Genomic DNA, 22,039 nt, shown 5'->3' with positions numbered 1-22,039 from the left:
TTTCTTGGCCAGTGAGAGGAATTGAGAAAAAGAAAGAAAAATACAATTTTGCGTTATGGTATGTAATGATTTAATGTTAACTTCAGGCCTTTTTTGTGATGCACATTCAAGGAACAAAGACCCCATTGAGTCAAGGATACGTTTTGTTGACGTATCGATGCTGACAAGTGAATGCCAGATCGAGTATGGTAGATAAAACCTACATTTTTATTCGCTGTTGTTGTTTCATAGTAGATGATAGGTTCAAATGAAAGCCATTGTTTAAGTCAGCACTGGACCACAATGTAATTGAACAGGACATGCAGGCTAATTGTGAACCTAAGTCTCCTGGTCATGGCACAGCCTGGGATCAAACCCCAGGCTGTAGTGATGCCACAACACTGTGATGCAGTGCCTTAGACCACTGCGCCACTCAGGAGTCAAGGGTTTGTAAATCTTGGGATAAAGAACAGTTGAACATTGTTCCTGTTGAAATCCACTGTGTATCACATTCGATTCAGCACAGGGAATATTGGAATTAATCAAAAGCTCTGAACTCTCTCCTGTCAGCTCAGGTGTGTTGAATGGACCCCAGGTTTGAGGAGATGTAATCAATGCATTTGGGGGATGTAAGTCTGCATATCCTAGTACTTTTTAAAGCATCCCACTAATAGTGAGGTTTACTTCACAAACAACAAATCAACGACACAGATTTCTCCTCTATTGTTTTGTAATTAATTGATAGAAAAAAAGAACAATAACAGTTGTAGGTAGTGTTATACCAAATATGACAGAGCCACAGTTTTGGAGTATGGGGTTATATAATGACTAATCTAGGTAAAGATAGCAGCCTGGCTAGCATATTAGCATATCAGGCTAGCTCTAATTAGCAGTGGCACTCTAATAGAGCATGCTAATCTGGGTCAGCGCATATGTAAATGAGCAGCTGGGAATATTCCACGGCGCCAAGCATCAGAGTGTTTGTCACCCAGGGTTTGTGTCGCTCAGTATTAGCATCGACACACACAGACACACCCAAGCCCTCCCCTCGAAACAATTACGGCAATTACAAATAGCATCAATAACGGCTGGCTGGCTGTCAAAAAGGGGAGCCGTTGGGAGGCTTGTGCCACCGAGACAGACCGGTGGTACAGAAAGGACCACAGATGCTTTGATTTACCAACTGAACCACCCAGCTATGCTGGTCCCATGTTGCTCAGTTGGTAAGAGTGTGACACTAGCAATACCAAGGTTTTGGGTTCAATTCCCGTTTGGATCACATACTCAAAATGTATGCACTCACTTTCCTGGATAAAAATGTCTTCTAAGTGGCATAAAGGGAGATACTTTCCTCTCAGCATTGTATCTTGCCCTAGAAACCCTTCTTGCCATAGAAACCTTCTTGCCCAAGAAACCATCTTTCCCTAGAAACCTCCTTGCCCTAGAATCCATCTTGCCCTAAAAACCATCTTGCCCTAGAATCCATCTTGCCCTAGAAACCATCTTGCCCTAGAAACCTTCTTGCCATAAAATACATCTTGCCCAAGAAACCTTCTTGCCCTAGAATCCATCTTGCCCTAGAATTAATCTTGCCCTAGATACCATCTTGCCCTAGAAACCTGGGTGTGACATTGGCCACTATGGAACTGTATACAGAAGGCACATTGTTGTGTGAACTGATTTGAATTGGAACCTGAAATGTGACATGGTCAGGAACATTTGGTTGGCTGGGTACATGTACTGTGTGAACGACTGATGCTCTGTGTAAATGGAAGACAAACTGAACTATATTTTCAGCCTTGTCTATTGTCAGCATGTTAGCAAGTGTCAACACTGTGATACAGTATGAGTGAGAATCTTTTACAGAGTGACTGAGTGACTTGCGGACCCTTAGCTGTGCCATATAAACTCAGTAAAAAAATAAATGTCCCTTTTTCAGGACCCTGTCTTTCAAAGATAATTCGTAAAAATCCAAATATCTTCACAGATCTTCATTGTAAAGGGTTTAAACGCTGTTTCACATGCTCGTTCAATGAACCATAAACAAGTAATGAACATGCACCTGTGGAACGGTCGTTAAGACACTTACAGATGGTAGGCAATTAAGGTCACAGTTATGAAAACTTAGGACACTAAAGAGGCCTTTCTACTGACTCTGAAAAACACCAAAAGAAAGATGCCCAGAGTCCCTGCTCATCTGCATGGAGGCATGCTGCAAGGAGGCATGAGGACTGCAGATGTGGCCAGGGCAATAAATTGCAATGTCCGTACCGTGAGACGCCTAAGACAGCGCTACAGGGGGACAGGACGGACAGCTGATTGTCCTCTCAGTGGCAGACCACATGTAACAACACCTACAGTATCGATAAATTCGAACATCACACCTGCGGGACAGGTACAGGATGGGAACAACAACTGCCCGAGTTACACCCAAACGCACAATGCTCAGACTGTCTGTAATAGGCTGAGAGAGGCTGGACTGAGGGCTTGTAGGCCTGTTGTAAGGCAGGTCCTCACCAGACATCACTGGTAACAATGTCACGTATGTGCACAAACCCACTGTTGCTGGACCAGACAGGACTGGCAAAAATTGCTCTTCCCTGACAAGTCGCGGTTTTGTCTCACCAGGGGTGGTGGTCAGATTTGTGTTTATCGTTGAAGGAATGAGCGTTACACCGAGGTCTTTACTCTGGAGCGGGATCGATTTGGAGGTGGAGGGTCCGTCATGGTCTGGGGTGGTGTGTCACAGCATCACTGATTGCAGGCAATCTCAACGCTGTGCTTTACAGGGAAGACATCCTCCTCCCTCATGTGGTACCCTTCCTGCAGGCTCATCCTGACATGACCCTCCAGCATGACAATGCCACTAGCCATACTGCTAGTTCTGTGTGTGATTTCCTGCAAGACAGGAATGTCAGTGTTCTGCCATGGTCAGCGAAGAGCCCGGATCTCAATCCCATTGAGCACTTCTGGGACCTGTTGGATTGGAGGGTGAGGGCTGGGGCCATTCCCCCCAGAAATGTCTGGGAACTTGCAAGTGCCTTGGTGGAAGAGTGGGGTAACATCTCACAGCAAGAACTGGCAAATCTGGTGCAGTCCCTGAGGAGATGCACTGCAGTAGTTAATGTAGCTGGTGGCCACACCAGATACTGACTGTTACTTTTGATTTTGACCCCCCTTTTGTTCAGGGACACATTATTCAATTTCTGTTAGTCACATGTCTGTGGAACTTGTTCAGTTCATGTCACAGTTGTTAAATCTTGTTATGTTCATACAAATATTTACAGATGTTAAGTTTGCTGAAAATAAACGTAGTTGACAGTGAGTGGACACCTCTTTTTTTGCTGAGTTTGGTTCCTCGAACTGACAGACATGTTTAGTACACAGAATCGTTAGCTACTCTTCTACATTTTTCAGATGGGTTTTAGTTACTGTTGTGTCGCTAAAGGATGCTACAGACATACCAGTGCATGTATGTCCAACCTTGGATAAAACTGTAGCCATTGTCAAATGTTAATGCCACTGTTTATATGAATAACTCACCTGAGTGATATTAAGGCACATTCATTCAAATCCCAGAGAACTGTCACTCACGCACATCAATAGATGTGCCAATCCTATCCAAGCCAACATGGGCATATGAACCTTCTCTCTCAACAGGTTACTACAGTATTTCTCCCTAACTAAAACTGTCCATTCTTCTTCCCCTCACTGAGAAACATGCAGAGCCACCAGTACTGCTGCACGCTGGCCAACTTCCGCATTGAGAAGAAGATTGGCCGGGGCCAGTTCAGCGAGGTCTACAAAGCCACCTACCTTCTGGAGGGCCAGCATGTGGCTCTGAAGAAAGTCCAGGTACTATATTGAGTCCTATCCTTTTAGGCATTTACTCTATAGGTACATCTCAGTAGTCTAAAGTGGCTTCCTCTCCTCGTCTCTCCTCCTTCATGTGCACTGCTCTGTGAAACATAGAAAAGGGGAAGACGATATGGTGAATACCTGGCTCTACCAAACCAGCTATTTGTTTCACTGACATCGTCCTTTCACATCAGTGCTAATCAAGGACTATTGAGATACAGCCAAGGGTTGGCAAAGGCAGTTTGGTTCATGTCTGGGCCAGGAAGGCCACAGTGTGTGCAGTGTTTTTCCCCAGCCTAATGCTTGAAACTACTGAACCATGTTGGTTAGTGTTTGGGTCAGAGGCCTAGACACACTTCTGCTCTACAGGTCTAGACGTGAAGATCACTGGCGTTACGCTGAGCACTGGGGTTATGTGTTAGAGCTGGCTGAGGATTCTATGGAATACCTCTGACAATGCAGTCGGATAACGGTACAAACTTCGTTGTTCTTTTCTTTAGATATTTGAAATGATGGACGCCAAGGCTCGCCAGGACTGCATCAAGGAGATTGACCTGCTGAAGGTAAGGCTGGTGGAATTATTTCTCAGGGGGTGAATCTCAATTGTACTTCCTTGATTCCTTTAATCCTCTTTCCTTGCCTCTTTCCTCGCCTCCTTCTCAAAACCCATTGGATGAGAAGGTCAGAGGCAAGGAGAGAGAACGTGAGGAATCAAATAAATGAAATTGAGATTCTCTCTGGCTTGGTCTCTTCAGGGGTTTCTTATAATCTGGTTTAACTGTAGGATGCACTTAAATCCAGCAGGTGTAGGTAAGGAAGCATTTTAGAGATGAGGGTGATATTGTCAGGGAGCTTGGGTCTTATGCCAGTGAAATGGTAAGGTTTTAGAATGCTATGGCCCTTTGTCACAGGATCTGGGCCGAACGTGTGTGTTGGGGCAGCCTTTGTGTGGTTGTGACTGTGAGTGGGGCTGTGTCAATGTATGTGTTTTTAGTTAATAATACACACAGTCATATAAACACATTCATTGACACACACATACAGGTTTGTGCAGTGGCAGATGTATATACAGTACCAGTCAAAAGTTTGGACACACCTACTCATTCAAGGGTTTTTCTTCATTTTTACTATTTTCGACATTGTAGAATAATAGTGAAGATGTCAAAACTATGAAATAACACATATGGTATCATGTAGTAACCAAAAAAGTTTTAAACAGATCAAAATATATTTTATATTTGAGATTCTTCAAAGTAGCCACCCTTTGCCTTGATTACAGCTTTGCACCACTCTTGGCATTCTCTCAACCAGCTTCATGAGGTAGTCGCCTGAAATGCATTTCAATTAACAGGTGTGCCTTGTTAAAAGTACATTTCCTTCTTAATGCGTTTGAGCCAATCAGTTGTGTTGTGACAATGTAGGGTTGGTATACAGAAGATAGCCCTATTTGGTAAAAGACCATGTCCATATTATAGCAAGAACAGCTCAAATAAGCAAAGAGAAACAACAGTCCATCATGACTTTAAGACATGAAGGTCAGTCTTAAATTTAAATTTAAAGAACTTCGAAAGTTTCTTCAAGTGCAGTCGCTAAAACCATCAAGCGCTATGAGGAAACTAACTCTCATGAGGACCACAACAGAAAACGTACCTCTGCTGCAGAGCATAAATTCATTTGAATTGCCAGCCTCAGAAATTGCAGACCAAATAAATGCGTCACAGAGTTCAAGTAACAGACGCATCTCAACATCATCTGTTCAGAGGAGACTGTGTGAATCAGGCCTTCATGGTCTAATTGCTGCAAAGAAACCACTAATAGAGGACACCAATAAGAAGGAGAGGCTTGCTTGGACCAAGAAACACGAGCAATGGACATTAGACCGGTAGAAATCTGTCCTTTGGTCTGATGAGTCCAAATGTAAGATTTTTGGTTCCAAACGATGTGTCTTTGTGAGAAGCAAAGGATGATCTCTGCATGTGTGGTTCCCACCATGAAGCATGGAGGAGGAGGTGTGATGGTGTGGGGGTGCTTTGCTGGTGTCACTGTCTGTGATTTATTTAGAATTCAAGGCACACTTAACCATAATGGCTACCGCAGCATTCTGCAGCGAAACTCAATCCCATCTGGTTTGGGCTTAGTGGGACTAATTTGTTTTTCAACAGGACGATGACCCAAAACACACCTCCAGGCTGTGTAAGGGCTATTTGACCAAGAAGGAGAGTGATGGAGTCCTGCATCAGATGTCCTGGCCTCCACAATCACCCGACCTCAACCCAATTGAGATGGTTTGGGATGATTTGGACCGCAGGATGAAGGAAAAGCAGCCAACAAGTGCTCAAGCATATGTGGGAACTCATTCAAGACTGTTGGAAAAGCATTCCAGGTGAAGCTGGGAGAGAATGCCAAGCTGTCATCAAGGCAAAGGGTGGCTACTTTGAAGAATCTCAAATATAAAATATATTTAACAGTTATTTGGAAACTACATCATGATTTCACATGTGTTGTTTCAAAGTTTTGATGTCTTTATTATTATGCTACAATGTCTAAAATAGTAAAACATTTAGAAAAACCCTTGAATGAGTAAGTGAGTCCAAATTTGACTGGTACTGTATATATATATATATATATATTATATATATCACACACACACACACACACACACACACACACACACACACACACACACACACACACACACACACACACACTTATGCACACCTGTGTTTGGAGTATCATTAAGTGCGTATAGTCCTCCGTCTGTTCACGTGTGTGTGTTACTCTTTGTCATTGTACGGGATCAAAGAGAGCCTCTGTTCTGACACTCCAAGTGTGTTTGCTGTCATCTCACGCTGGCTGTGATGCTCTGTTTAGAGTCGGCAGTGTGTGTGTGTGTTTATGTCATCGCAAGGTGTGGGGGGAGGGACAGCCACAGAAAAAGCCATGAGAGGACGAGAAAGGAAGAGAGGGAGAAGAAAAAGGAGGGAAGGAGGGAGGTGGCCCTGTCAGGTCCTTGATCCCGCCCGCCTGTCAATGCCGCCTGTCACTTTAACGACCTGTCAAATCACACGCCCCATCTGCTGCTTGTTACGCCTCCCGGAGTGATTGGCGGCTGCGCTGGCAGTTGGGGTTTTATGGTGGCATAAATTAAAGTGGTTTGTTGTCATCATCATCAGGGGTGACATTTGTTTTGGTGCGGCGTGCGAGGCGGCCGGGCGGTAAAGTGGAGTTTATGACAGGGACTTGAAGTGTGCATCTGTGGGCAGAGACCCCTGTCAGGAAGAGTGGGTCAGATTAACATACACGAAGACTGACAGTGTGTGTGTGTGTGTGTGTGTGTGTGTGCGTGTGGGGCTGCCGTGATAAAGGAGTACATCACAACCAGTGCTTAATTTGAGCCGGATCCTACCGAAACCAGATCCGGCACCTCTCATTTTTGGAGTGTATCGTTCCGGAACCCATTTGACTCCTCTGTAATTCTCCTTCCCCTAAAGAACATAATGTGAAAACGTACCTGATATTCTAAGAATTGCGCAACATTGTAGCTAGCCTATATAGACCAACTCGTGGCCATTGTTGGGTTGATTGTTATGATTTCTTGAACTGCATTGTTGGCTAAGGGCTTGTGAGTAAGCATTTCACGATATTCGGCGCATGTGACAAATAACATTTGAATTGAGATAGGCTATTGGCACAAGCTTATCGGCCATCGACTGTGAGTGAGCTGCGCATCATTGGGTGAGTCAGTGAAACTGGAAAGCTTTTTTTAGGACTAGAACTTCCTCCTCATACAGTACAATATGTGTCTCCACACTTCTAGGTCTAGCCTATCGATTGTTTCAAGACCAGCTCGTTTTATTGATCCCAGATTCACTCAGTTTGTTAGTGTCAAAGTAGCCTGTCATTTCCATAATTTCTGCTGTATTAAAAAAGATACTGCTAAAGTCTCCAGTCATCTAAAATGATGGAGCATTACATGAAATGCATTTATAATTTACAAATAAATTCATTAAAAATCCTACATTGTGATTTTCTGGATTTTTTCCCCCTTTTTTCCCCCACCACTAACATTGAGTGGCTGCTGCCAACATACTAACTCAACCCCAGCCACTTTAATAATGGAAATTGATGAAAATTGATGTAAAAATGTATCACTAGCCACTTTAAACAATGCCACTTAATATAATGTTTACATGCCCTACATTACTCATCTCATATGTATATACTGTACTCTATATCATCTACTGTGTCTTTATGTAATACATGTATCACTAGCCACTTTAAACTATGCCACTTTGTTTACATACCCTACATTACTCATCTCATATGTATATACTGTACTCGATACCATCTACTGCATCTTGCCTATGCCGTTCTGTACCATCACTCATTCATATATCTTTATGTACATATTCTTTATCCCTTTACACTTGTGTGTATACGGTAGTAGTTGTGGAATTGTTAGGTTAGATTACTCGTTGGTTATTACTGCATTGTCGGAACTAGAAGCACAAGCATTTCGCTACACTCGCATTAACATCTGCTAACCATGTGTATGTGACAAATAAAATTTGATTTGATTTGAAATTTAGAACCAGGAACAGATATAGCCCTTGGTTCTCTGCAGACCGGACTGCCCTTAACCAACACAAAAACATCCTATGGCGTTCTGCATTAGCATCGAACAGCCCCCGTGATATGCAACTTTTCAGGGAAGCTAGAAACCAATATACACAGGCAGTTATACGAGTATGAAGTTAGCACCCACTGACTCCAGGTCATCTACAAGACCCTGCTAGGTAAAGTCCCACCTTATCTCAGCTCGCTGCTCACCATAGCAGCACCCACCTGTAGCACGGGCTCCAGCAGGTATATCTCTCTGGTCACCCCAAAAACCAATTCTTCCTTTGGCCGCCTCTCCTTCCAGTTCTCTGCTGCCAATGACTGGAACGAACTACAACAATCTCTGAAACTGGAAACACTTATCTCCCTCACTAGCTTTACGCACCAGCTGTCAGAGCAGCTCACAGTTTACTGCACCTGTACATAGCCCATCTATAATTTAGCCCAAACAACTACCTATCCCCCTACTGTTATTTGATTTATTAATTTTGCACCCCATTATTTCTACTTTGCACTTTCTTCCACTACCATTCCAGTGTTTTACTTGCTATATTGTATTTACTTTGCCACAATGGCCTTTTTTTTGTTGCCTTTACCTCCCTTTTCTGACCTCATTTGCTCACCTTGTATATAGACTTATTTTTCTACTGTATTATTGACTGTATGTTTGTTTTACTCCATGTGTAACTCTGTGTTGTTGTACGTGTCGAACTGCTTTGCTTTATCTTGGCCAGGTCGCGATTGTAAATGAGAACTTGTTTTCAACTTGCCTACCTGGTTAAATAAAGGTGAAATAAATCAATAAAATAAATTAGGAGAGAATAATAATTATTATAATGAGAATAAAATAACCAACAGAGTAGCAGCAGCAAATGTAAAAGTGTGTGAGTGTTTGTATTGTATGTGATTATGTGGGAGTGTCGATGTAGTGTGTGTGTGTGAGTTTGTCTAACCATGTAATTAACTTATTTAGCAGTCTGGCTATTCTTATTGCTTGGGGGTAGAAGCTGTCTCAGAGTCTGTTGGTCATTTGACTCTATACGAACGAAGAGAGGGCACACACACACACACACACGTAAATCATGTGCACAGGCTCACGGACCAACACTATATCTTCACACGATTACACTTACCCGGACGCTCACACACACACACACCCGTAGGTGAGATAGTATGATCCTATTTTCCTATCCCACCCATACGCTTCAGGGATTTCTGAGTGATGTACAGGCTGATTCTGACAGCCCAAACAGGGTGATAATACGGTCTACACCTCCTACAGCACCTTTGATGCCACACAGGCTACTGAATGCATTAATCGCTTCACTGCATTAGGGAGTAAGTAAGCCTTGTCTGAGTCAGAACGGCCTATAGGGCAGGATCCCATCTCCCGTTTTCCCTAGCGTGAGGCAAGTTGATGTACAAGTACTATCCCTGGATAGGACGCTAGTCTGTCGTAAAGCCTTACTCCCAATACTTCTACTTCTACTGCCAAGCAGAGGCATCAGGGCCAGTATTCATAAAGCATCTCAGAGTAGGAGTTCTGATCTAGGATCGGGTTCTCCCCGCCCATACAATCATATTCATTATAATCTAAAAGGCTAAACTGATTCTAGATCATCACTTCTACTTTCAAATCAAATCAAGCTTTATTTATACAGCACATTTCAGACATGGAATGCAACACAATGTCCGTCACAGGAAAAAAAAACAATTAAAATAGAAACTTGAAAATTTACTACACAACAAACATAAGAGGCCAAACAAAATAATAACAATCAAAAATAAACGACTACCAAGCACAGTAAGGAAAAGCAAAGCTAAAAAGGTGTGTTTTAAGATCTCTTTTAAATATGTCTACAGTTTCAGCCCCCCTCAGGTTCTCTGGCAGGCTATTCCAGAGGCTGGGGGCATAATAACTAAAGGCTGCCTCTCCATGCCTCTTGGTCCTAGGCTTTGGGATAGTTAAAAGGCCAGAGGACCTGAGGGACCTACTGGGTACATAACTTAAAATCATGTCTGACATGTATTGGGGTGCACAATCGTGGATTGATTTAAAAACCAATAGAATAATCTTGAAATTCATTCTAAAACTTAGAGATGCTTGATACATATGGGCCCTGGTCTCATTTTAAGAGTCTTTGGTATGACTCAACCAGTGATCCAACCCTCAGCCTGAGCTTCACTGTATTGGCTTACTGTTTATTTTGTTAGCTGTGTATTACTCCACCTAGCCTATAGCGTTCTATTCCTATCAGTCACTGTATTGGCTGACTGTTTATTTTGTTAGCTGTGTATTACTCCACCTAGCCTATAGCGTTCTATTCCTATCAGTCACTGTATTGGCTTACTGTTTATTTTGTTAGCTGTGTATTACTCCACCTAGCCTATAGCGTTCTATTCCTATCAGTCACTGTATTGGCTTACTGTTTATTTTGTTAGCTGTGTATTACTCCACCTAGCCTATAGCGTTCTATTCTAATCAGTCACTGTATTGGCTGACTGTTTATTTTGTTAGCTGTGTATTACTCCACCTAGCCTATAGCGTTCTATTCTAATCAGTCACTGTATTGGCTGACTGTTTATTTTGTTAGCTGTGTATTACTCCACCTAGCCTATAGCGTTCTATTCCTATCAGTCACTGTATTGGCTTACTGTTTATTTTGTTAGCTGTGTATTACTCCACCTAGCCTATAGCGTTCTATTCTAATCAGTCACTGTATTGGCTTACTGTTTATTTTGTTAGCTGTGTATTACTCCACCTAGCCTATAGCGTTCTATTCCTATCAGTCACTGTATTGGCTTACTGTTTATTTTGTTAGCTGTGTATTACTCCACCTAGCCTATAGCGTTCTATTCTAATCAGTCACTGTATTGGCTGACTGTTTATTTTGTTAGCTGTGTATTACTCCACCAAGCCTATAGCGTTCTATTCTAATCAGTCACTGTATTGGCTGACTGTTTATTTTGTTAGCTGTGTATTACTCCACCTAGCCTATAGCGTTCTATTCCTATCAGTCACTGTATTGGCTGACTGTTTATTTTGTTAGCTGTGTATTACTCCACCTAGCCTATAGCGTTTTATTCTAATCAGTCACTGTATTGGCTGACTGTTTATTTTGTTAGCTGTGTATTACTCCACCTAGCCTATAGCGTTCTATTCTAATCAGTCACTGTATTGGCTGACTGTTTATTTTGTTAGCTGTGTATTACTCCACCTAGCCTATAGCGTTCTATTCTAATCAGTCACTGTATTGGCTGACTGTTTATTTTGTTAGCTGTGTATTACTCCACCTAGCCTATAGCGTTCTATTCTAATCAGTCACTGTATTGGCTGACTGTTTATTTTGTTAGCTGTGTATTACTCCACCTAGCCTATAGCGTTCTATTCTAATCAGTCACTGTATTGGCTGACTGTTTATTTTGTTAGCTGTGTATTACTCCACCTAGCCTATAGCGTTCTATTCCTATCAGTCACTGTATTGGCTGACTGTTTATTTTGTTAGCTGTGTATTACTCCACCTAGCCTATAGCGTTCTATTCTAATCAGTCACTGTATTGGCTGACTGTTTATTTTGTTAGCTGTGTATTACTCCACCTAGCCTATAGCGTTCTATTCTAATCAGTCACTGTATTGGCTGACTGTTTATTTTGTTAGCTGTGTATTACTCCACCTAGCCTATAGCGTTCTATTCTAATCAGTCACTGTATTGGCTGACTGTTTATTTTGTTAGCTGTATATTACTCCACCTAGCCTATAGCGTTCTATTCTAATCAGTCACTGTATTGGCTGACTGTTTATTTTGTTAGCTGTGTATTACTCCACCTAGCCTATAGCGTTCTATTCCTATAAGTCACTGTATTGGCTGACTGTTTATTTTGTTAGCTGTGTATTACTCCACCTAGCCTATAGCGTTCTATTCTAATCAGTCACTGTATTGGCTGACTGTTTATTTTGTTAGCTGTGTATTACTCCACCTAGCCTATAGCGTTCTATTCTAATCAGTCACTGTATTGGCTGACTGTTTATTTTGTTAGCTGTGTATTACTCCACCTAGCCTATAGCGTTCTATTCTAATCAGTCACTGTATTGGCTGACTGTTTATTTTGTTAGCTGTGTATTACTCCACCTAGCCTATAGCGTTCTATTCTAATCAGTCACTGTATTGGCTGACTGTTTATTTTGTTAGCTGTGTATTACTCCACCTAGCCTATAGCGTTCTATTCTAATCAGTCACTGTATTGGCTGACTGTTTATTTTGTTAGCTGTGTATTACTCCACCTAGCCTATAGCGTTCTATTCTAATCAGTCACTGTATTGGCTGACTGTTTATTTTGTTAGCTGTGTATTACTCCACCTAGCCTATAGCATTCTATTCCTATCAGTCACTGTATTGGCTGACTGTTTATTTTGTTAGCTGTGTATTACTCCACCTAGCCTATAGCGTTCTATTCTAATCAGTCACTGTATTGGCTGACTGTTTATTTTGTTAGCTGTGTATTACTCCACCTAGCCTATAGCGTTCTATTCTAATCAGTCACTGTATTGGCTGACTGTTTATTTTGTTAGCTGTGTATTACTCCACCTAGCCTATAGCGTTCTATTCTAATCAGTCACTGTATTGGCTGACTGTTTATTTTGTTAGCTGTGTATTACTCCACCTAGCCTATAGCGTTCTATTCTAATCAGTCACTGTATTGGCTGACTGTTTATTTTGTTAGCTGTGTATTACTCCACCTAGCCTATAGCGTTCTATTCTAATCAGTCACTGTATTGGCTGACTGTTTATTTTGTTAGCTGTGTATTACTCCACCTAGCCTATAGCGTTCTATTCTAATCAGTCACTGTATTGGCTGACTGTTTATTTTGTTAGCTGTGTATTACTCCACCTAGCCTATAGCGTTCTATTCTAATCAGTCACTGTATTGGCTGACTGTTTATTTTGTTAGCTGTGTATTACTCCACCTAGCCTATAGCATTCTATTCCTATCAGTCACTGTATTGGCTGACTGTTTATTTTGTTAGCTGTGTATTACTCCACCTAGCCTATAGCGTTCTATTCTAATCAGTCACTGTATTGGCTGACTGTTTATTTTGTTAGCTGTGTATTACTCCACCTAGCCTATAGCGTTCTATTCTAATCAGTCACTGGCTTACTGTTTATTTTGTTAGCTGTGTATTACTCCACCTAGCCTATAGCATTCTATTCCTATCAGTCACTGTATTGGCTGACTGTTTATTTTGTTAGCTGTGTATTACTCCACCTAGCCTATAGCGTTCTATTCTAATCAGTCACTGTATTGGCTGACTGTTTATTTTGTTAGCTGTGTATTACTCCACCTAGCCTATAGCGTTCTATTCCTATCAGTCACTGTATTGGCTTACTGTTTATTTTGTTAGCTGTGTATTACTCCACCTAGCCTATAGCGTTCTATTCTAATCAGTCACTGTATTGGCTGACTGTTTATTTTGTTAGCTGTGTATTACTCCACCTAGCCTATAGCGTTCTATTCTAATCAGTCACTGTATTGGCTGACTGTTTATTTTGTTAGCTGTGTATTACTCCACCTAGCCTATAGCGTTCTATTCTAATCAGTCACTGTATTGGCTGACTGTTTATTTTGTTAGCTGTGTATTACTCCACCTAGCCTATAGCGTTCTATTCTAATCAGTCACTGTATTGGCTGACTGTTTACTTTGTTAGCTGTGTATTACTCCACCTAGCCTATAGCGTTCTATTCTAATCAGTCACTGTATTGGCTTACTGTTTATTTTGTTAGCTGTGTATTACTCCACCTAGCCTATAGCGTTCTATTCTAATCAGTCACTGTATTGGCTGACTGTTTATTTTGTTAGCTGTGTATTACTCCACCTAGCCTATAGCGTTCTATTCTAATCAGTCACTGTATTGGCTGACTGTTTATTTTGTTAGCTGTGTATTACTCCACCTAGCCTATAGCGTTCTATTCTAATCAGTCACTGTATTGGCTGACTGTTTATTTTGTTAGCTGTGTATTACTCCACCTAGCCTATAGCGTTCTATTCTAATCAGTCACTGTATTGGCTGACTGTTTATTTTGTTAGCTGTGTATTACTCCACCTAGCCTATAGCGTTCTATTCTAATCAGTCACTGTATTGGCTGACTGTTTATTTTGTTAGCTGTGTATTACTCCACCTAGCCTATAGCGTTCTATTCTAATCAGTCACTGTATTGGCTGACTGTTTATTTTGTTAGCTGTGTATTACTCCACCTAGCCTATAGCGTTCTATTCTAATCAGTCACTGTATTGGCTGACTGTTTATTTTGTTAGCTGTGTATTACTCCACCTAGCCTATAGCGTTCTATTCTAATCAGTCACTGTATTGGCTGACTGTTTATTTTGTTAGCTGTGTATTACTCCACCTAGCCTATAGCGTTCTATTCTAATCAGTCACTGTATTGGCTGACTGTTTATTTTGTTAGCTGTGTATTACTCCACCTAGCCTATAGCATTCTATTCCTATCAGTCACTGTATTGGCTGACTGTTTATTTTGTTAGCTGTGTATTACTCCACCTAGCCTATAGCGTTCTATTCTAATCAGTCACTGTATTGGCTGACTGTTTATTTTGTTAGCTGTGTATTACTCCACCTAGCCTATAGCGTTCTATTCTAATCAGTCACTGGCTTACTGTTTATTTTGTTAGCTGTGTATTACTCCACCTAGCCTATAGCATTCTATTCCTATCAGTCACTGTATTGGCTGACTGTTTATTTTGTTAGCTGTGTATTACTCCACCTAGCCTATAGCGTTCTATTCTAATCAGTCACTGTATTGGCTGACTGTTTATTTTGTTAGCTGTGTATTACTCCACCTAGCCTATAGCGTTCTATTCCTATCAGTCACTGTATTGGCTTACTGTTTATTTTGTTAGCTGTGTATTACTCCACCTAGCCTATAGCGTTCTATTCTAATCAGTCACTGTATTGGCTGACTGTTTATTTTGTTAGCTGTGTATTACTCCACCTAGCCTATAGCGTTCTATTCTAATCAGTCACTGTATTGGCTGACTGTTTATTTTGTTAGCTGTGTATTACTCCACCTAGCCTATAGCGTTCTATTCTAATCAGTCACTGTATTGGCTGACTGTTTATTTTGTTAGCTGTGTATTACTCCACCTAGCCTATAGCGTTCTATTCTAATCAGTCACTGTATTGGCTGACTGTTTATTTTGTTAGCTGTGTATTACTCCACCTAGCCTATAGCGTTCTATTCTAATCAGTCACTGTATTGGCTGACTGTTTATTTTGTTAGCTGTGTATTACTCCACCTAGCCTATAGCGTTCTATTCTAATCAGTCACTGTATTGGCTGACTGTTTATTTTGTTAGCTGTGTATTACTCCACCTAGCCTATAGCGTTCTATTCTAATCAGTCACTGTATTGGCTGACTGTTTATTTTGTTAGCTGTGTATTACTCCACCTAGCCTATAGCGTTCTATTCTAATCAGTCACTGTATTGGCTGACTGTTTATTTTGTTAGCTGTGTATTACTCCACCTAGCCTATAGCGTTCTATTCTAATCAGTCACTGTATTGGCTGACTGTTTATTTTGTTAGCTGTGTATTACTCCACCTAGCCTATAGCGTTCTATTCTAATCAGTCACTGTATTGGCTGACTGTTTATTTTGTTAGCTGTGTATTACTCCACCTAGCCTATAGCGTTCTATTCCTATCAGTCACTGTATTGGCTGACTGTTTATTTTGTTAGCTGTGTATTACTCCACCTAGCCTATAGCGTTCTATTCTAATCAGTCACTGTATTGGCTGACTGTTTATTTTGTTAGCTGTGTATTACTCCACCTAGCCTATAGCGTTCTATTCTAATCAGTCACTGTATTGGCTGACTGTTTATTTTGTTAGCTGTGTATTACTCCACCTAGCCTATAGCGTTCTATTCTAATCAGTCACTGTATTGGCTGACTGTTTATTTTGTTAGCTGTGTATTACTCCACCTAGCCTATAGCGTTCTATTCTAATCAGTCACTGTATTGGCTGACTGTTTATTTTGTTAGCTGTGTATTACTCCACCTAGCCTATAGCGTTCTATTCCTATCAGTCACTGTATTGGCTGACTGTTTATTTTGTTAGCTGTGTATTACTCCACCTAGCCTATAGCGTTCTATTCTAATCAGTCACTGTATTGGCTGACTGTTTATTTTGTTAGCTGTGTATTACTCCACCTAGCCTATAGCGTTCTATTCTAATCAGTCACTGTATTGGCTGACTGTTTATTTTGTTAGCTGTGTATTACTCCACCTAGCCTATAGCATTCTATTCCTATCAGTCACTGTATTGGCTGACTGTTTATTTTGTTAGCTGTGTATTACTCCACCTAGCCTATAGCGTTCTATTCTAATCAGTCACTGTATTGGCTGACTGTTTATTTTGTTAGCTGTGTATTACTCCACCTAGCCTATAGCGTTCTATTCTAATCAGTCACTGTATTGGCTGACTGTTTATTTTGTTAGCTGTGTATTACTCCACCTAGCCTATAGCGTTCTATTCTAATCAGTCACTGTATTGGCTGACTGTTTATTTTGTTAGCTGTGTATTACTCCACCTAGCCTATAGCGTTCTATTCTAATCAGTCACTGTATTGGCTGACTGTTTATTTTGTTAGCTGTGTATTACTCCACCTAGCCTATAGCGTTCTATTCTAATCAGTCACTGTATTGGCTGACTGTTTATTTTGTTAGCTGTGTATTACTCCACCTAGCCTATAGCGTTCTATTCTAATCAGTCACTGTATTGGCTGACTGTTTATTTTGTTAGCTGTGTATTACTCCACCTAGCCTATAGCGTTCTATTCTAATCAGTCACTGTATTGGCTGACTGTTTATTTTGTTAGCTGTGTATTACTCCACCTAGCCTATAGCGTTCTATTCTAATCAGTCACTGTATTGGCTGACTGTTTATTTTGTTAGCTGTGTATTACTCCACCTAGCCTATAGCGTTCTATTCTAATCAGTCACTGTATTGGCTGACTGTTTATTTTGTTAGCTGTGTATTACTCCACCTAGCCTATAGCGTTCTATTCTAATCAGTCACTGTATTGGCTGACTGTTTATTTTGTTAGCTGTGTATTACTCCACCTAGCCTATAGCGTTCTATTCTAATCAGTCACTGTATTGGCTGACTGTTTATTTTGTTAGCTGTGTATTACTCCACCTAGCCTATAGCGTTCTATTCTAATCAGTCACTGTATTGGCTGACTGTTTATTTTGTTAGCTGTGTATTACTCCACCTAGCCTATAGCGTTCTATTCTAATCAGTCACTGTATTGGCTGACTGTTTATTTTGTTAGCTGTGTATTACTCCACCTAGCCTATAGCGTTCTATTCTAATCAGTCACTGTATTGGCTGACTGTTTATTTTGTTAGCTGTGTATTACTCCACCTAGCCTATAGCATTCTATTCCTATCAGTCACTGTTTGGCGTCACTAGGCTCTCTCATTGAGGAGGACCTCATTGAAACCTCCATGATTTTTTTTATGGGAAGTCAACCATCACTCAGACGTTAAACAAAGCTCAGGACAGTCATGTTATTATGAGCCATAATACTCTCTTCAATGGAGATTAGTTATTGAACGTGTACAACGACTGGCTATCATGCTGCACTTGTTGTGGTGTACTGTGTCTATATTTGTCCAGAGGGGACATGTTAATACATTTGAGTGAGGACAACACAACAAGACATGTTAACCTTGTCTAACTGGAACAGTTTGGTTCATCTGATTTGAGATAGAAAACCCCACCTTCTCAAACAGACATGACTGTAGAACCTGAACTGGCATGCTCTTTTATTCTCCTCACAGCATTTGAACCACCCCAACGTGATCAAGTACCTGGACTCCTTCATCGAGGACAACGAGCTCAACATCTTGCTGGAGCTGGCGGATGCCGGCGACCTCTCTCAGATGATCAAGGTGAGAGGTCAGACTCCGACTGGTAACTGGTGGCTGGTCTCAGGTGGTGCATGGCAGGGTGAGGCTAAACCTTCAGGGGTTTGAATAACATCCCCCTGGCTCGTCTGCTGGGATGGACAGGACCAGGAGAGAGTGGGAGTGGGGAGAGGGGAGATGTGTGTGTGTGAGAGAGACAGATCAGGGGAGAGGAGAAAGAGAGAGAGATGAAGAGAGAGCGATAGACCAGGGGAGAGAGATGAGAAGAGTCCCCCAGGCTCTGACAGCCTGCTCTGACAGACATAACCTCTCCTTAGCCTCTCTGTACCTCCACCTGCCTGACGCTGTCACGCCCCATCACACAAACACACACACACACACACACACACACACATACACAAAAACATATATCCTCCACACAACCGCTTTCCTCATCTCTCCAGCTTTCCCTAACCGCATCTGTTTGTCTCTATCTCATCTCTCTTTTTCCTCTCCTCGTCTCTCTTTTTCCTCTCCTCGTCTCTCTTTTTCCTCTCCTCGTCTCTCTTTTTCCTCTCCTCATCTCTCTTTCCTCTCCTCGTCTCTCTTTTTCCTCTCCTCGTCTCTCTTTTTCCTCTCCTCATCTCTCTTTCCTCTCCTCGTCTCTTTTTCCTCTCCTCGTCTCTCTTTTTCCTCTCCTCATCTCTCTTTCCTCTCCTCGTCTCTCTTTCCCCTCGTCTCTTTCCTCTCCTCGTCTCTTTTTCCTCTCCTCGTCTTTTTCCTCTCCTCGTCTCTTTTTCCTCTCCTCGTCTCTCTTTTTCCTCTCCTCATCTCTCTTTCCCCTCGTCTCTTTCCTCTCCTCGTCTCTTTTTCCACTCCTCGTCTTTTTCCTCTCCTCGTCTCTTTTTCCTCTCCTCGTCTCTCTTTTTCCTCTCCTCATCTCTCTTTCCTCTCCTTGTCTCTCTTTCCCCTCGTCTCTTTCCTCTCCTCGTCTCTTTTTCCTCTCCTCGTCTCTCTTTCCTCTCCTCGTCTCTCTTTCCTCTCCTCATCTCTCTTTCCTCTCCTCGTCTCTCTTTCCCCTCGTCTCTTTTTCCTCTCCTCGTCTCTTTCCTCTCCTCGTCGCTCTTTCCTCTCCTCGTCTCTCTTTCCCCTCGTCTCTTTTTCCTCTCCTCGTCTCTCTCTTTTTCCTCTCCTCGTCTCTCTTTCCTCTCCTCATCTCTCTTTCCTCTCCTCGTCTCTCTTTCCCCTCGTCTCTTTTTCCTCTCCTCGTCTCTCTTTCCTCTCCTCGTCTCTCTTTCCTCTTTCCTTTCCTTGTCTATTTTTCCTCTCATTGTCCCTCTTTCCTCTCCTCGTCTCTTTTTCCTCTCCTCGTCTCTTTCCTCTCCTCGTCTCTTTCCTCTCCTCGTCTCTTTCCTCTCCTCGTCTCTCTTTTTCCTCTCCTCGTCTCTCTTTCCTCTCCTCGTCTCTCTTTCCCCACCTCATCTCTCTTTCCTCTCCTCGTCTCTCTTTCCCCTCGTCTCTTTTTCCTCTCCTCGTCTCTTTCCTCTCCTCGTCTCTCTTTCCTCTCCTCATCTCTCTTTCCTCTCCTCGTCTCTCTTTCCCCTCGTCTCTTTTTCCTCTCCTCGTCTCTCTTTCCTCTCCTCATCTCTCTTTCCTCTCCTCGTCTCTTTTTCCTCTCATTGTCCCTCTTTCCTCTCCTCGTCTCTTTTTCCTCTCCTCGTCTCTTTCCGCTTCTCGTCTCTTTCCTCTCCTCGTCATTCTTTCCTCTTCTCTTTTTCTTCTTATTGTCCGTCTTTCCTCTCATTGTCCCTCTTTCTTTTCCTCGTCTCTTTTTCCTCTCCTTGTCTCTCTTTCCTTTCTTTCTTCTCCTCGTCTCTCTTTCCTCTTTCTTCTCCTCGTCTCTCTTTCCTCTGCCTTTTCTTCTTAACCTTGCTTGTTCCTCATCTTTTCCTCTCCTTGTACGTCTGTCTGTCTTCTTCTATCCTCTCGTTCACAAAAAGTTAAAATCCCAAACTGATCCCTTTCCCATCTTCAGTTTGACTTTATTGTCGTCTTATCTTTTTAAGTCATCATTATAATGATGTAGAAAGAGATTCCTAATTCCAAGCTCTCAATTCAACCGATATGCAGATCACAGTCAAAAACATCTTGCTGGCGGCAAATGTCCTTGTAATTAAAAAGGTGTTTTATTCCAAAAAACCTGAAGAAGTTTGGGGATGGAAAAAAAGTTGAAAGAAAATACTAACATTTGTTGTTTTGGGGCATTAAACAAAGTTTTGGCAGTTTAATTAGCCAGATTATTGTTAATTAGGTGCTTGGCTCTGTGCGCTGGCAGTGTCAACTCTCGTTAGGCTACCTCTCCCAAATGGCTTCTCATTACCCACTCAAATACAGGGTAAATGGTAATGCACAGATTAATTCTTTAGATGTTCCGCACTGTTTTGGGGGCTGTCTGACATTGACTCAGGGGGTTTTGAGGCGAGTGTGTGTGTATGTGCACTTGTTGGGGAGAGAGGGATGGCAGTGTGTGTGTGCACTTGTTGGGGAGAGAGGGAAGGCAGTATGTGTGTGCACTTGTTGGGGAGAGAGGGTAGGCAGTGTGTGTGTGCACTTGTTGGGGAGAGAGGGAAGGCAGTGTGTGTGTGCACTTGTTGGGGAGAGAGGGAAGGCAGTGTGTGTGTGTGTGTGTGTGTGTGTGTGTGTGTGTGTGTGTGTGTGTGTGTGTGTCCGTGTGTGTGTGTGTGTGTGTCCGTGTGTGTGTGTGTGTGTGTGTCCGTGTGTGTGTGTGTGTGTCCGTGTGTGTGTGCGTGTGTGTGTGTATGTTGGAGAGAGAGAGAGAATCCAGGCTTTACTCACAGCTCTGTTTCTGTCTATTTTCCTAATTTCTCCTCTCTCTCTCGCAGCACTTTAAGAAGAAGAGGCGGCTCATCCCGGAGAGGACAATATGGAAATATTTTGTCCAGCTGTGCAGTGCCCTGGAGCACATGCACTCTCGTAGAGTCATGCACCGCGGTAAACAACCACTTTCATTAACTCCTCTTCCTCTCTCCCCTCTTACCATCATTCAACTCTATTAACCTTTCTTCTCTAATCCCCCTTTCCATTTCCCCCTTTTTTAATCAGTCCCACCTTTCCTCTCCCCCTCTCTCATTCTACACCTACACTGGCAGCTTCATTAAATAGTACCCGCAAAACACCAGTCTCAACGTCAACAGTGAAGAGGCGACTGCGGGATGCTGGCCTTCTAGGCAGAAAAATCTGTATCTCAGACTGGCCAATGAAAATAAAAGATTAAGATGGGCAAAAGAACACAGACACTGGACAGAGGAACTCTGCCTAGAAGGCCAGCATCCCGGAGTAATTTCTTCACTATTGACGTTGAGACTGGTGTTTTGCATGTACTATTTAATGAAACTGCCAGTTGAGGATTTGTGAAGTATAGGTTTCTCAAACTAGACACTCTAATGTACTTGTCCTCTTGCTCAGTTGTGCACCGAGGCCTCCCACTCCTCTTTCTATTCTGGTTAGAGCCAGTTTGCACTGTTCTGTGAAGGGAGTAGTACACAGCGTTGTACGAGATCTCCAGTTTCTTGGCCATTTCTCACATGGAATAGCCTTCATTTCTCAGAACAAGAATAGACTGAAGAGTTTCAGAAG

General features: G+C 42.2%; 1 protein-coding gene across 3 annotated transcripts in view; it reads left to right on the top strand.

Annotated features, from left to right (window-relative positions):
- Positions 1 to 22,039, top strand: part of nek6 (NIMA-related kinase 6) — an 86,541-nt gene that overhangs the window by 39,859 nt on the left and 24,643 nt on the right. For 2 of the 3 annotated variants that reach the window (XM_036976811.1, XM_036976812.1), the window contains exons 3-6: positions 3,706 to 3,834; positions 4,338 to 4,400; positions 18,317 to 18,427; positions 21,286 to 21,394. In XM_036976811.1, coding sequence (XP_036832706.1) covers positions 3,706 to 3,834; positions 4,338 to 4,400; positions 18,317 to 18,427; positions 21,286 to 21,394 — 412 coding nt within the window. Of the gene's footprint in view, positions 1 to 3,695; positions 3,835 to 4,337; positions 4,401 to 18,316; positions 18,428 to 21,285; positions 21,395 to 22,039 lie in introns of all 3 variants that reach the window. The other variant, XM_036976813.1, reaches the window with a different exon arrangement.

Source organism: Oncorhynchus mykiss, chromosome 5 (genome assembly GCF_013265735.2).
Source record: "Oncorhynchus mykiss isolate Arlee chromosome 5, USDA_OmykA_1.1, whole genome shotgun sequence".
NCBI lineage: Eukaryota > Metazoa > Chordata > Actinopteri > Salmoniformes > Salmonidae > Oncorhynchus > Oncorhynchus mykiss.
Note: the sequence above shows the minus strand (reverse complement) of the source record. Positions and strands in the feature narration are given on the sequence as shown.